The 15,818-nt window shown below is 37.5% G+C and overlaps 1 protein-coding gene across 1 annotated transcript in view; it reads left to right on the forward strand.

Annotated features, from left to right (window-relative positions):
- The window catches only part of PAX5 (paired box 5), a 127,952-nt gene that overhangs the window by 21,603 nt on the left and 90,531 nt on the right, over positions 1–15,818 (forward strand). Inside the window, exons 2-3 of the mRNA XM_060268757.1 lie at positions 6,707–6,872; positions 12,355–12,552. Of these exons, the coding sequence (XP_060124740.1) occupies positions 6,707–6,872; positions 12,355–12,552 (364 nt within the window). The remainder of the gene's footprint in view (positions 1–6,706; positions 6,873–12,354; positions 12,553–15,818) is intronic.

Genomic DNA, 15,818 nt, shown 5'->3' on the forward strand with positions numbered 1-15,818 from the left:
ACCTTCCACAAGCAGGTTTTCATTATTATTATTTTTAAACTATATTTCCCCCCTTTCCTCCACCCACTTCTGTTTTTGTGTGTCTGACTTTCTCTCTGTCTTTGTGTGTCTTTTTCAAAGTTCAGGGTGGCCCTACTTGACTTCCCCCCTTCCTGTTTATTCTGCAGTTATGCATGGGAGGGAGAAAACGCCTAAGAAAATATAATCACAACGACAGTGACCACCAGATTATTTTAACGCCTTTCTAAATAAAAAAACTCATTCCGTATATAAAATGCAAACTTGGATTTAAGAGTCACATGACCCCACAAAAGAATAAAAAAAGTTTTGTCTGTAGTATATTGTTGGCAATGTTTATTTAACACAAGTTTTAGAAATAAAAATGACCAGCAGTTTTAAAATGCTGTATAAGGATAGGATTTGTTCTCCCTTGAAAATTATTTTTAAAAGGCAAATATGTGACGACTGAATAAGACAGGATCTTTAAAAGGGCCTTAAATATTGGAAGTTGGCTGTTTAAGTTAGCAAGTCGTATGTAATGTGTTTGCTTGAGATTTGTTGTGCTTGAGAGGGCTAGAGATTTATCCATTAACACAATGTTATGTGAAATGACATCTTCTCTCATGGTGAGTTAAACGCCGGATTAGATCCAGAGATTTCAAGGAAATATAGGGTAGAACTAATCGCATTTCCCTTATGCACAAGGGCCTTTTAGCCAAAACGGATTTTCTTTTCTAGAAAAAGGGGTGGTGGAAATCCATGTGCTCTATTTATCTATTCATCCATCCATCCGGCGGCGAGATGGATGTGATCTATATATCTATTCATCCATTCCCTCCCCAATAAAACAATTTCATACTAGATCATTGGATGCATGCAGAAAGCACAACGCAGGGCAGACAGGCTGGAAAGTACGGTATGCAAGAGCCGTCACCTACAGAGAAAAGTGGTAGAGGAACACAACCTCCAGAGCTGAAATTGTCTGGAAAGGTTAAGGCTACTGATGCGCGCTCGCTCAGCCCTGCATCGGAGGGGAGAGGCTTTAAAATAAGAACATCAAAAGGGTCTTCTCTTTTCTCCCTCCCTCTCCCCCCCCTCTCCTGGAGTTGCCTTTGTGCTTATTTGAAGAGAGAGAGAGAGAGAGCGCATATGCGTGGAAGCTACCAGGGGACTAGGGGTTTCCTCCATTAACCTAAATAATGATAAATCGATAACTTCTTCAGGAATTTTAGAAGGAAAACAAACGCGAAAAAGGGAGAGTGGAGGGGGTGGGGGATAGGACCCTCACCCACCGTCTTATACTTCCCCACCACCCCCAGTCCCTTCACGATCATGTTATTTTAAAGCTGCGCCGTCAAAAAGAAGCCAGTTGTTGCTCTCGTTTCCCAAAGTAGCGGGTGGGAAATGTGACTGATATCTTTACTGGACATTAACACCAGCGCGCTCCTTTCTGCCAGGAAACGTATTTTGTTCTGCAAGAGGCGCCAGAAACTTCGGTTCAAATGCACAGAAGGGAAAAGAGCCCTCGCAGTTTCCTCCCTGCCCATCCAGAAGAATCGCCTTCTAAATCAGACACAGCCTTTGATTATAAAGGAATCCATAGTAGTACTAGAAGAATCTGTTTCCTAGGAATCTGTTTTAGATTCGCTTCGAACCATGGCAGCACTGGGCGCTAGATTAGCATTCGCTTCATTGAGGGAACTCCCTGGAAATATAAACACGGAAAGGGCTCGAAAGCCGTGCGCAAAAAGACACCAAAATCCCCTCCGGAAAAATCTGATGGATGCTAGTGGAGGTCTTTATAACAGCCTCGATATATGTTTTGGTCCCGGGTGGGTGGGTGGGAGGAAACACACGTTTTCTCACGTTAACCACCAGCAGGGTCAAAACACACAGGCAGGAGAAAACCTTCACGCCCCGTGCTACATTGTAGCAGCATCTTGAGGGGAAAACCAGACCTTTGTAGGTGGACAGACAACCAGGAAGGAGTGAGCCTGCCTGCCTGCCTGCATACAACCTTGTCGTTTCTCCGACTCCCCCTCTGTGTTCCGTTATGGTAGTTCGCATCCTTACTCATAATTCACTGTGCATATTTTCTACATAGATTAAACTAGTTGATAGTCGGAATTTTAAATCGCACGTTTCCTATACTCGATGCATTAGCTTGAGCTGAGCTGACTTTTCAATTAGCATGATAGAGCTGGGCAGGCTTGGGGGAAGAGACATTTCAGTTACTTCTGGTTAACGAGGAGATTAAAACTGGACAATCTCTCCGAGCTCACCACCCATCATATATGAAGAAAACTTTTTCTTCTCTTGGTTGCCGCTTCCTTCCATATAAAGTTTTTTCTCTTTTAACTCAGTATTCGGTCATTCGCTCTCGACGCCAACAGTTAATGTACGTCTAAAGGCACATTGAAACACGGTCAGGTTTTGCAGACGGAAGAAAGGGCATCTGGGGGTGTTGATGTTTCAAATGACGTCCTCTGTGATGGCTCCTTCAAATTATGGAGAGCTCCCAAGCCAAAAATCTCATTTGCACCAATATTTGCCACCCCATCTGCAATATATAATAAGCCTTGCTCTCTATAGTGTGCATAGGAAGGCTGGAGTGCGTTGAGAAAATGAAAATTAAGAGAATAAATTATTCGGAATTATAGGCATTAGTGTGTGTGTGTGTGTGTGTGTGTGTGTGTAGCTAATAGTTGATCAACATAAGAGATACTTTTGAGGATGGACTACAGATCAGCCTCTGCATATGATCAAAATGAACCCCCCTCCAATGGACCAGATAACCAGCTGGACCAGATAATGCCGGAGAGAGTTGAGGCTTGGACGTGCCAAAATAAAATCATGTACAATAGCCAAAAAGAAAAAAAAATGAATTTCAAAACGTCCCATCTAGGCCTTTATGAGTGATCTTACCTTAAAAAAAAACAACCACCAAGTGACAGTGAAACTGAAATAGTGTATTAGATGTTTGTTTATTGATTGCTAATGAGTTTTCACCCATTGGATGCGTGTGCTTGCACCCCGTCGCCCCACATAACCTTCTGTTATCTGTCATGCCCACACTTTAGTCAAGAACCAGCGTTGGCGATTCATCAGTCTTGTAAAACTTTGTATCCAAACAGGCGGACTGACTCATTGTACAGTATGCATAGGTATAGATATTTTTTTCTACTTTTCTTGGCGGTTTAGGAATCTAATCTAATCTATCTATCTATCTATCTATCGTCCTCGAAGGAAGCATGGAATAAAAATATGATCAGTTAAATAAAAACAGCTGCGTAAGACACAGGCACAGCTATATAGCAATACATTTAGCCATGGGTACACATACTTAATTCAGCCTGTTTTGCATGCAGATATCTATTACTGATCACCGGCAAGCACATGGCCAGAAAATGAGAAAGATTCGTGCCGAACTTGCGACACCGGCGCATAGCATCACACACTCTCATACACACGCACACACAGACGCACCCAGCTTCCTTGTGGAAGTTTTTCGAGTAGCTAATTCTATAGCCGACATTTGTTGTTCCAGCCTTACTAAATATCTGCATCCTGATTTCTCCTGGGCAGACCAATTATCCCAAGAAGACAAGGAATCTTATACTGGGCAGAACAACGAAGAATATCTTATAAGAGCTGGGCTAACTTGCATTCTGAGAAAGAACTATCTGATCTTTCTGTATCTCGAGTGTGTCTCATCAGTTCCCTTTCCCTTTCAGAATTAATGCTTTTTATTATTTAAGAAAATTCAAACACCGATAACTTCTATCTGATAATAGAGAATTTCTGCCTGATAATAAGGAAGGCACACACTGCAGCTTCCCCACGGATGGATCGTTTTCTTTTCATTTAAACTAGTTATTCCCTTTCCGTCCCATAATTTTTCCCCAGCTAGTAAGATGACCGACATAAATCCGTAGTCCCCTTTAACTGCCAGCAAGAGACTCAGGAATGACTTGTGCGTCGTTTCCTTAGCCCAGCTTGCACTTTGATGTCACGGGACAACTGCACTTCCAGCCCACCAAGGAAGAGAGTGCAGGTCTGTCAGGATTAACAGCAAACAACCCATCCAGGCCTTGGGTAGGAAATGATCTTTTTTTCTAGCATTCTCCCCAGTCCATATAGCTTTGGAATGGAAACTCTGACTGCCTTCTTACTTCCCTTCATTTTGTACTGGATGAAAACCAAAAGGCTTTAGGTTTGAAATTGGCTATTGTGGGTGGGGAAGAAGGTAATATTTTTGGAAGCAGAGTATCATGTGCTCCTGTCTGTGTCTACTCTCTCTCTCTCTCTGTGTGTGTCTGTTAGTTTTCCTAAAACATCCACTTGTTTCAACTTTCTAACTCATTTTACTATCCTTTAGCATTGAGCTCCTTAGTTTATTTACTTAATCTGCCCCACCCTCCATAAGGACCAAACATTATATACACCCAAGGTCTGTAATTCAGGAAATGTGTTACCTACCTCACCCCTGCAAACCTTTTACAAAGGTGGAATATTAATACATTGTTTGATTTTGCTCCAATCATGTGCACTGTTGGGCTGCTTAAACCTTCAAACATCAATGGCACATCCAGAAGCAATAGCTTTGATTATTAGAATTAAAATGTTCCATAGCCTTAGTGAATCTTTATGCACTAGGATGCGAGGGAATTCTCCCTTCTGTTATCCCCCCCCCTTGTCTGTCTCTGCCTCCCCCCTCTCATAAATCGTCCTTATATTTGGATATTACAGTAACAGTAATCACCTGGTTGCAACTTTGTTGACTTGGGAGGCTACATTGCTTCATTCTTTGCCCTTGCCTAACTAGTTCAGGTGCTCCCAAGTTTGTTAAGTTCAGCAGGGTTTCATTTTCTTTCAGTATTCTTATCTGTTTCAGCTGGGAAGCTGGAACAACTCTACACAACATAACTTCTAAGAGCAGGGATATGCGGCTGTCTAAGTTAACTGATAAATCCGACCCCTTTCCTGGTTGCTGCTATATTAACCAGGATTTTAAATCAATAGAGATTGCATCCAAATGTATAGCTAACCAAGACCTAAAAGTACACAGTCCCTTTGCCTAATTTTGACTTTGCAATTTGTAATCTTTGAGGATTCTTACGCAGCCAGCATAGTGAACAATATTTCTATTAAATAATATTTAATAATGTTAAAGCACATCCACTGGGATAAAAATAATGACTGAAAACCATGTTCTTTCAACAGATGAACCCTTTTAATTTTTTTTTAAAAGCTCCTTCCTTCCTTCCTGGTCCAGACAGTATTTTAAAGCTCAAAATGAAGGCACCAATAAAACAAAGAAAGCAAAAAGTGGACTCACCAAACTTCATTTAAGGGCAGAACATAACTAGTTCAGCTGAAAAATAAAAGATTCAGTTTTTAAAATGATGAGTAGCTACAGTAAGAGTCTGTGCTTGGTTGACCCAAATTATTTTAATAATCAAGTAGTTATTGTGGATTTTTCATATGTCCTGACATACGCCAAAGTTTGACAGCAGTTTATGAATTGGAAAATTATTGGGTTTAAAATAAAAGTGTTTTATATATGTAACTGGTTTGTTTAATACAGAAACGGTTTGCCTTGTCAACTGATTCTGAACAGTTCAAGTCCTCTGTAAATAGAGAGATTAGCTTATTACTTTTGCTCAGTTGTTGCCAATGATGCTGGCTATTACAATTATTTGTTTTCAACATTGTAATTTCTCTATTATAAGTAGTTTGCATGATTAACAATTTGGGAGTTAATTATATTTTCTCAGTTAGCTACATGCCATTATATTTCACACTCATTGATTTTTACCCAGTTACCGGTAGCTGCTATTCATCTATTTGAGAACCATTTCACAACAGATAGATGTTTCACCCTGCTAAAGGAGAGTAGTGAAAAGACACACAGAGAAAGAGTAATCTATTTAGTTTGTCTGAGCCAGGCTCTGTAGGCTTCTAATATTTATAGAGACTCTTCTACATCCTATCAGCTAGAAGTTATTGACTGTACATACATACATACATACATACATACATACACATCTTGAGGACATATCATAATTAAACTGTGATTTTCAAAGTAAAAGTGAATGCTTGGCAAATTTCATCTTTGATTAATTTTTGCTAAATCTGCCCATATTTTCCCTTTATGGGAAAATATTTGGGCCTTATTTTCTAACCAAGTGAGATAGGACCCCTGCTCCTAAGCACTTTTACTGGAAAGTAGGTTTCATTGAGCTTAATGGTACTTAAAAGTGGGTATGCTAAGGATTTTCAGTCTTTATATCCACCCTATCAGTTAGGCATCATGCATGATTTTACATTGCCTGATGATTTCAGGCATTGGCCTAAAAATAACTTTTGAGAGATGGTTTTGCAAATCAGAGGCCTGATTCTCATGCCACACAATCCTGGGTAATTATTGAAGTAATTAGTTACACAAGTGTAAAATTGCTATCAGTGTCAAATTAGGTCTCAGTAAATAACATTGTTCCTCCTCCTCTCAGCAAATAAACCATAGCCATCATTTCAGAAATGGTGAACTGAAACTCTTGTTTAAGAATTTGCCCAGTGCTTGATGGTAGATGGGAATCTATAGCTGAAACTGGCCTTATGTAAGCATCTTCTAAACAGTCACAAAGATGTATTTTTTTCTCTGCTTGTTTTTGTTTTTGTTTTTGTTTCTCCCCATATGTTTCAGGACATGGAGGAGTGAATCAGTTAGGGGGTGTTTTTGTGAACGGTCGACCACTCCCTGACGTAGTCCGCCAAAGGATTGTGGAACTTGCCCATCAAGGTGTCAGACCCTGCGACATTTCCAGGCAACTACGGGTCAGCCATGGCTGTGTCAGCAAAATTCTTGGCAGGTAAAAGGAGATAAGTGAATCTCATTGATTCTTAAAGAGAAAATACCATGCTGTTTGTTATTGGAATGTGTTTTAAAAAACAGTTCAGTTTGTGACTAGGCAGATTCTTGGGAGTTAACCCAATGATGACAAGAATTTCAGAGAAATCCATATCTATCTATCTATCTATCTATCTATCTATCTATCTATCTACAACCAAATCTAGGAAATGTTTTAGAAATAGATCATTGAGAATATATTTAATAAGTTATTGATTATGGAACTAGTTATTATATGCTTCCTACTGAATATGCTGGCAAATCTGTGAGTCATCTCAATACTATGGAAAAGTACTACAGTATTTAGTGAGAGGTACCCTTTCCGTTTCTAAGAAACATTCTGTTTTAGCAATTCAAATAGTAAATAGTTGAGGCACACTCAACAGAACTAAGTAAGCCACATTGAAACCCACCTGAAAACAACAAATGCTCACTTAAAAATCAAGCCATTTTTAGTCAATTAATTATTTAATTTGCATATAATAAAAATCAATGTAATGATTAATAATCTTAATTATTGAGCTTTAAGTGAACCTATCTGTTCACAGTGGAGATGTTCTAACTGTGTAGCAACAGCAGAATAGTAAAAAAAGAAAAAGAAAAAAGAAAAGAAAAGGGTAGCTTCCGTTGTTTCAGTATGTAAAGTACTACTTGACCTAGGCCGAGGAACAGTATGATTGTGGACACAATGATTTTGAGCATGCTATGATATAATGCTCCAAATTTTTAAATAAATTAATCAGGTAGATTAAACTGATGTAACTTGGTTAAGATCATAATAATCAAGTATTGGCTTTTGCAAAGGAGAGTTTGTTAATGTACCATGTTACTCTGCTTCCCATCATATTAATGATACTCTTTTCTTTAGTCACACAAAGCATATACCATAATATATTAGTCTTTAAGGTACTGCCAGGTTCTGTATTGTCTCTCTGTCCACCCATTCCCCAGTAACTTTGAATAAAATCTGGATAGGTTATTTTGTTATCTATCACTTTTGTTTTTCACCTGCCTAACCTAGAAAAAGTTAAAGGTTTTTGGTTGCATTTGAGTAATTTCAGCTGCAATCCAATTCATGCTTTTGTGGAAGTCCCATTGCACATAGTGGGGGTTACTTCTGAGTAACCATGCATAGCTTATAAACAGTATAGTAATACTATACTGTATCTTAAATTTCATTTTCACTACTATGACTTTTGTACTTCCACTGACTTTTTTAATATAAAAAAAGCTATTCATAACCAGTTGTAAAGTGTTGTAGTTAGTGCTGCACAAATACAGTTTCTTTAGAAAGTTGTGCAATTTCACACTAACTAGAGCCAAATTCTCAAGTAATTTTGGTAAATTATGGTTCATTTTTTTTTAATAAGGACGTCTTTCCATCTCACTACAGAAAAAGGAACTTTTGACAATGGGTGCAAAACCAGTCCCATTTATATTAAAATACAAAAATTCTGCAGTAAAATCAAACATTTATAGTGTTCTGTGCATGTGAATCCTTTCAGTATCCCCATTCTCTGTGTGATATCCTCAGAGTCAATAGTGGGATATAGCGAAGGTCAGCAGATACAAGTAGACCTGGATCTTTTCTGTCTTACATCTATTTGACAAAATGTCAGTTCACTGGATTAAAGAGAAGGAGCCTTGATTTTATAGTGCCATGTGTGAAAAGACAAAAAACAAGCCAAAGATGTTCTGCTAACTTTAATGGAAATACTCTTGAGTAAGTAGTTTCAGGACTGGATCCTTAAGCATTCTAATATTGCTGATATTTCTTAAAAGAGGCAAGTTAGGAAACTCAGTGAAAAGCCTATTTAAGACACTGGTAGTGTTACGATTGCACAACTTTTCAGATTTTTGTTTGTGATGCCGGAGCAGGCCAATATGTATGGTCTCATGAATGTTATTTAAGTGCAGTTTCTAAAATTAAGAGTGTCAATGGCAGCAGTCAGTTTCGTGCCATTTTATCTTTGCTACTTCATCCCACCCCAATGGCAGTCACATCAAAGTTTAACTTTTAGCTTACTATTTCTATTAGCCAGTGAATAAAAGTAATAAACAAGCAATTCATTACCAATCAGAAAGAACATGTAAAAGTTTTACTGTTTCTGAATAGATTTGTCATTAGATATATTTGCATTGCTATGGAGCTAAGAATTGGGTTCCAGAGCTTTGTCATTTAAGTTGTCAACAATAAATTGGAATTTCATAGCTCATTATTTTCATAACTAATAATTACAGTTGGTAAAATGTCACTGTAATTGGAGCACTCTCTGTGTGAATATATATATATATATATATATATATATATATATATATATATATATATATGGAACTCGCACAGAAAATATGCTTGATTCTACATGTAGGAATAAATATTTCTTAATTTACAACAGTTAAACACTGGCACAAAATAAATAGCAACAGTGGCAAACCTTTCAAAGATGTCAACATCAGCAAATTGTTTCTATATTTAATAGTTTGTTGCTGAGCCATCTTAACTATGATTGTTTAACTGGTACTGCTTGTGAATATAATGGGACCTGTATAGGCAATGCATTTTAGCCCAATAACAATGCCAGCAACTTGAATATGGGTCTAGATTCTTCCCAAGACTTGACATTGCATTCTGGGGCGTTTGGTCTCCTCAGACTATAAATTAAGTTATGAATGGGTGCAGTTTGTCTTATGGTGGTTGTTCACAGCACAAATGAAATTATTAGTCATTACTTCGTTTGATACAAATTTGCTAATTTACCTACCCTAGCATTAGATGAAAATAAGAATTACGGTCTGTTTGAATCACTCAGTAATTCACGATCCGTAGAACCAAATCCACCTATTTTGCTGTACTCTTTGAAGCCCAGAAGCCAATCTGATGCAGAATCCTGTATACTATCATGTTTAAAATATTAGTGACATTTTAACCTAATAGTAAAAAAACAGTGCTCTCAGATCAGGTCTAAACCTGCTTAGTTTAAATAGTGTAATAGCATTAGGTAACACAGGGTTATGGCTTGAACGCTGACCTTTTAATGAGCAAGTCCCTGGTTTAAATCTCACCACTGCCGTTTCACCCGGTGGCTTAAGACAAGCCATTCTTTCTGATCCTCAGGCCCTTGCTATACTTTTTATAGCAATTTAGACTTCACTTCACTTCACATGGTTCAGCCTATTGCAAGCTTCCAGACCATTCTCTGGGTGGGAAAATCAGAATTCAAATCCCTGCTTGGCCATAAAGCTGACTGGGTGTCCTTGAGCCAATCACTCTCTCTGCCTCACCTACCTCATAGAGTTGTTGTGAGGATAAAATAGAAGGGAAAATGGCACCATGTACTGTATGCTGTTTTGAGCTCCATGGAGTAGTGAAATGTAAGATAAAATAAGTGAGAGGTATATATAATAAATAAAAATGATTTCTAAATCAGCTACTGAGGGACAACAAGTGCAAAAGGATATGTAGAAAATCAACTATTTTCCATTGTAAAAATAAAAAGTACTCCTCATAAGCACAGTGACTGATGAGTGGTGACTTTCTTCTTAAGTACTTTTATCAGCCTGGTTCTATTGACTTTGATGAGAAGAATTTAAATTAAAGTTATTTTCCTTAACTGGGTTGAGCTCAGGCATGGCTGATTAAAACAGGAGAGTCCATGAAGGCATATCTTATGCATTATTTTGTCATACAAATGTACACTATTAATTATTTTATGATATTCATTGTATATACAGTGGTACCTCGGGTTACAAACACCTCGGGTTACAGACTCTGCTAACCCGGAAGTAGTACCTTGGGTTAAGAACTTTGCCCCAGGATGAGAACAGAAATTGCGTGGCGTGATGGTGGTGGTGGCTGCAGCAGCAGCAGCGGGAGGCCTCATTAGCTAAAGTGGTATCTCAGGTTAAGAATGGTTTCAGGTTAAGAACGGACCTCCGGAACGAATTAAGTTCGTAACCAGAGGTACCACTGTACATGAAAACTTTGCAGCTTCATTAGACTCAGTGCCATAATTCAGAAGGCTCTAATAGCAAGCTTAATCCAGCCTTCCCCATCCTGGTGCCTTCCAGATGTTCAGAACTACAATTCCCATCAGGCCCAGCCAGCACTGTCTTGTTTCACTAGTATTTCTCAGCTAAAGACTTGTACAACAGACAATTTCTTCAAAAACCCAATGGGAAAACATAAACACAGGATGCAAGCAACCTACATATCCTATTGAAATCAACAGCAAAAGCCTCATAGATTTTAATTGTTCTAGAATCTCACTTCAGTGTCTTGCCAGTGTGGTGAACAAGGATATTAGGCCCTGACAAAGGGCACCCAGAAAGAAGACCCCCAGCTGAAATTGTGTAGTTAAATGAAAATATGATGGGCACCAAAGTGCTGGGTCCAAAATGCAGCCCAAAATTGTATAAATTTATCTTATTTTAATATGATGTGTGTCTGAGCCTTCTGTATAGAAAAAATGATTAATAATACAGATTTATGATATTGCTAGTTAGAGAGGCTTTGGTTGGTATACAAATAATTGGGTTTTCTATGTTGAACCTCTCCTGTTGGGACACTGCTGGTTTGTTATCATGGCTGTTCTCAACAAGTTAGTCCAGAGACCTTGATAGTCTTTACTCTAGTCTACAGTAGCTGAGCATTAGACTCAAAGGGTGTACATTACCTAAATTTTGTGTAATGTAACCATGTCCATTTTACTGGTGCCTGGTAGTGCTTGGTAGATTCATCTTTCATTTGCATCAGTAAATTGCAATGGGATACTGAGGAGAATGGTAGTTTAACGGTAAAGGCAGTAGTTCAAAAATTCTCCCTACCCTGAAGATAGCATCTAGGAAAAATGTGTTTTAATTTTTGCCCTTCACAATTATGAAGAAAAAGGATGTAAAAAAGGAGAGAAATTCGTGCACTGTTTTGACTGCACTTATCTTTCCATGTTACTGTTTTACCACTTAGTTGCAAAAAGATGTTAAGTCTTAACAGTAATTTACTACAAAAAGTTTTAATAGTAATTTACTACAAATGAGACCAATGCCCCCACCCCTATTTAAGTAAAAAAATTATGCCAGTGCCAATTTATTTTTATTATTGTTGCTATTACAGATTAATAACAGATATTTTCAGTTAATTTTCAATTTTCACTTGCCCTTTAAAATCACATCATTTTTATTGCCTTCTGGCCATGAAGGAAAACACACATGCACCTATAGTTGTATATCAAACAATCTATATCGGCAAATTTAAAAAAGAATTAGGACACAAATCATATGAAGTTAAACACTTCTAAGTCTTATTGATTTCAGTGGGAGAATTAAATACATGGGTTGCAATTTACTAGGGGTCCATTACATTAGAATATATAACGGTAATGACCACTGAAAATGCATTCCTGAATTGATTTTAATTTTTCTCCTTCTTTCCTGAAATTTTGTTGTAGGTACTATGAGACTGGAAGCATTAAGCCTGGAGTTATTGGGGGGTCAAAACCAAAGGTCGCCACACCCAAAGTAGTAGAAAAGATTGCAGAATATAAACGCCAAAACCCCACCATGTTTGCCTGGGAGATCAGGGACAGGCTTTTAGCAGAGCGAGTATGTGACAACGACACAGTACCCAGCGTTAGCTCAATTAACAGGTAAGGATCTTTTGGATGGTACAATGGAGATGCATTTGGGCAGTGTTTCTTACAATTGTCTGAAAATGGAATGGGTCAGTTTTGATTATTTGCAGGGCTCTTCACATGTGTAAAAGGCATTCATAACCATTTTGTGATCTGTTTCTCATGCAATGTTTGGTGCATTGAGCATAGCTGGAAGGAGCACCTTGTAAAAATTTTTCTGAAAGGCAAGAGAAAATTGAATATACAAAATAAATAAATATGAACATTTCTTTCTCCACAACACCCATTGTCTCTGTCTTGAATTTCCATTTTTCTGCCGTCCAAGATCCTGATATTTGTTATGTGAAAACTGGCAACATAACTGTTCTAATGCGAAAAAGTGTGAGCCTACAGTATAACTTTGGAATGTGGACTGGGAAATAAGAAAGAACTAGTCTAGGACAAGGACCATGTGGTCATATTTTGCTAGACTTACCATCCATCTTTATTATTGATTAATTGAAAGTGAATCTGGGTAGATCAGTAGTGCATCTGCTAATAGAAACAAGTGTGGTAGAATCTAGAGTGTCTTCCAGTTTATTGACCTGTGCAATGTGTCTATTAAATCTTATGCAGAGGGATGATTAATTTTGCAAAATTCTTTTGAGATTCTTGCATACAAAGTGCTATCTTAGATTGTGTATTATGAAGTTTCTGTAATTTGTAATTGTCTGGTGCATGAACAGTCAGGCTTATGAACAGTGTGTCAATTACTGCTTTTCTCAAGAAGCAATCACCATCCCAATGTGCATAATTGTAGTTCATCACATAAAAAGTTAAGTATATATTTCATAGGAGAACTGAAAGACAATTCAGCTATGATCTACAGTTTACTTCACAATAGTTCTAGTTAAGTCCACCTTGTTACCCCGAAATAGATGGCTTGCAGATCACATCCTTTGTGAATTATTATGTTAAATCCCGAGAAACCAAGCCCCATTAGTGGGAAGTGTCTTGTGTTTAAGGTAGCAGCACAGCTTAAATTGGGATATTTGGATTTTTTTAAAAAAATATACAACTTATTTTAAATTTAGAAAATTCATCAAGTGGAATACTTTTCTGTATTAGAAACAACAACCCCAAAGAAAAAATTCATGGAATTTCATGTAAATGCTCTTAAGTTTATCTAACAATAACACTCTCTTTGTATTGCTGGACATGTAATATATAGCTGCAAAATTATTTTATTTTTTCTTTTCGAGATCCAAGAATCTTTGGAACGCTCACCTACTTAGTAATTTCCTCATAGGATTTTAAAATGTTTTTTAAAAGGTTAGGCCAGGGTACAAAAAATGCTGCCTTTTGAGTGGTTACTAATCTAATTGCATATTTTGACCAGATATTTTGCAATGAGAATATACAGCTTTACACATATTAATAATATGAAGAAAGTTAGTCCTGTTGAAATTAACAGGGTAATTTAAAGCACTTCCAGATTTTCACTATTATTGGATGAGATTCAATCACATACTGTACTGGCAAATTGAGGTTGTACAATTAAAGTTGATGGGGAGGTCTTGCATGACAAACCAGCTTCACCTCCAGACTGACCTTTTTAAAATAAGGAAAGTGATGGGAAAATGTGCTAGAAAGTGTGGGATAAAATTTGCTGGATGCGACATCATTTAACCTCCGCACAAGCAAATAAGAATGAATGCTCAATAGATTGCTGATATAACCTAATCTCCTTAAGAACTTTATGCAGATGAATAATGATAAATGTTCAATAAATGGGTCACCTGATATTGCAATTGATTTATGTCGCATTGAATTCAATAGATGTGAAGTGCAAACAACTTCACTTTGGCTCCAACTTTTAATTCTAATGCCATTAAGAACATTGGCTTCTGTTTCCTAAACAGAATGAAATCTCAAGCACTTATATAGAGAGCATAACCTAATAATTTATCTGCCTTTCCATATGCTTTGGTTATTTGGTATTTACGTGCCCTGTTGCTATGATCATTGCAGGACTGTGGGCAAAATTATGTGTTCATAAAGTGTCTGGCTAAAATGAGGCTGTACTATTTTTGCATATTGCAAAGCCATTTATTTAAAATGTTTGGCTAAAACTGAGAAGTAAAACAACAGCTTGGCCTACAGGCCAATTAAGGGAAAGTACATGGACTTAAACCAATTTAGTCTCATTGATGTCAATATGGCAAAGCTGGCAGAAGCCCAAATATTCCTGGGTTGGTTTGGGCTGTCTGAACTAGTTTTTGCCTGAAAACAACTTTTATATCTTATGTGTGCTAGAAACCATCGGCCCAGCTATATTCATACTACTAGTTATACTGTTACAATGCATGTATCCTGATTCTATGCATAACTAGCAAGTTACTTAACATTTTGGCTTTTGCTAACTGCCCCAAATGAAATAATAATAATAATAATAATAATAATAATAATAATAATAATAATAATAATAATAATAATACCGCACCCATCTGGCTGGGTTATGAATGAAGAATACTGAAAAAGTTATGTATCATAATACATAACTTTTATATATCAGACCTGCTGATTCCGTCATTTTATAGCAGAGGCTTTGAAGAATTGAGTAGGGTTGCCATACGTCCAGAATCTTGTGGACATATTTGGAATACTGCACTTGGAAGCAGTGTCTAGGAGGGAAATCGCTTAATGTCTGGGAAAATCCGGATGTATGGCACCCATGTCAGCAGTGTCGTTTTCAGCGATTTTCCTTAAAAAACTTTTCTGTCCAGATTTTCCCTGTTTGAAATATGGCAACCCTAGAACTGAGTATTATTAAAAAAGGCTGCTTTGTACAATATCATATATACATGAATAGACAGGTCCCTACCCAAAAAGCTTTAAGTTAAGTAGTGAAGGGGAAATGAGGGAAGGGGGGGATGTAAAATAACAAAACAACAAAAGGAGGGAGGAATTTATTTATTGCACTGAAACCCATGTGGTTGCATTAAATATGGATGCTTAAACATAGATGTATGTGGACACACAGACACAGACACACACAGAGAGACACACAGACACAGACACACACAGACACACACACACACACGCACACGAACACACTCTTCAATATAGAGCTGTGTCATGCGGCTTCACCTTAGTCTCTGGGCACATCAGAGAGGCTAAGGTAATACTGTAGTAGAGGATGGATGAGAGTAAATGCAGGTACAATTATTTACATTTTATTTTTATTTTAAAATACTAGCTGTTGGTGACCAGCAACAAGGGAAACCCATTAACTTTATGCC

The sequence above is a fragment of the Zootoca vivipara genome, chromosome 16 (assembly GCF_963506605.1).
Source record: "Zootoca vivipara chromosome 16, rZooViv1.1, whole genome shotgun sequence".
Lineage (NCBI taxonomy): Eukaryota > Metazoa > Chordata > Lepidosauria > Squamata > Lacertidae > Zootoca > Zootoca vivipara.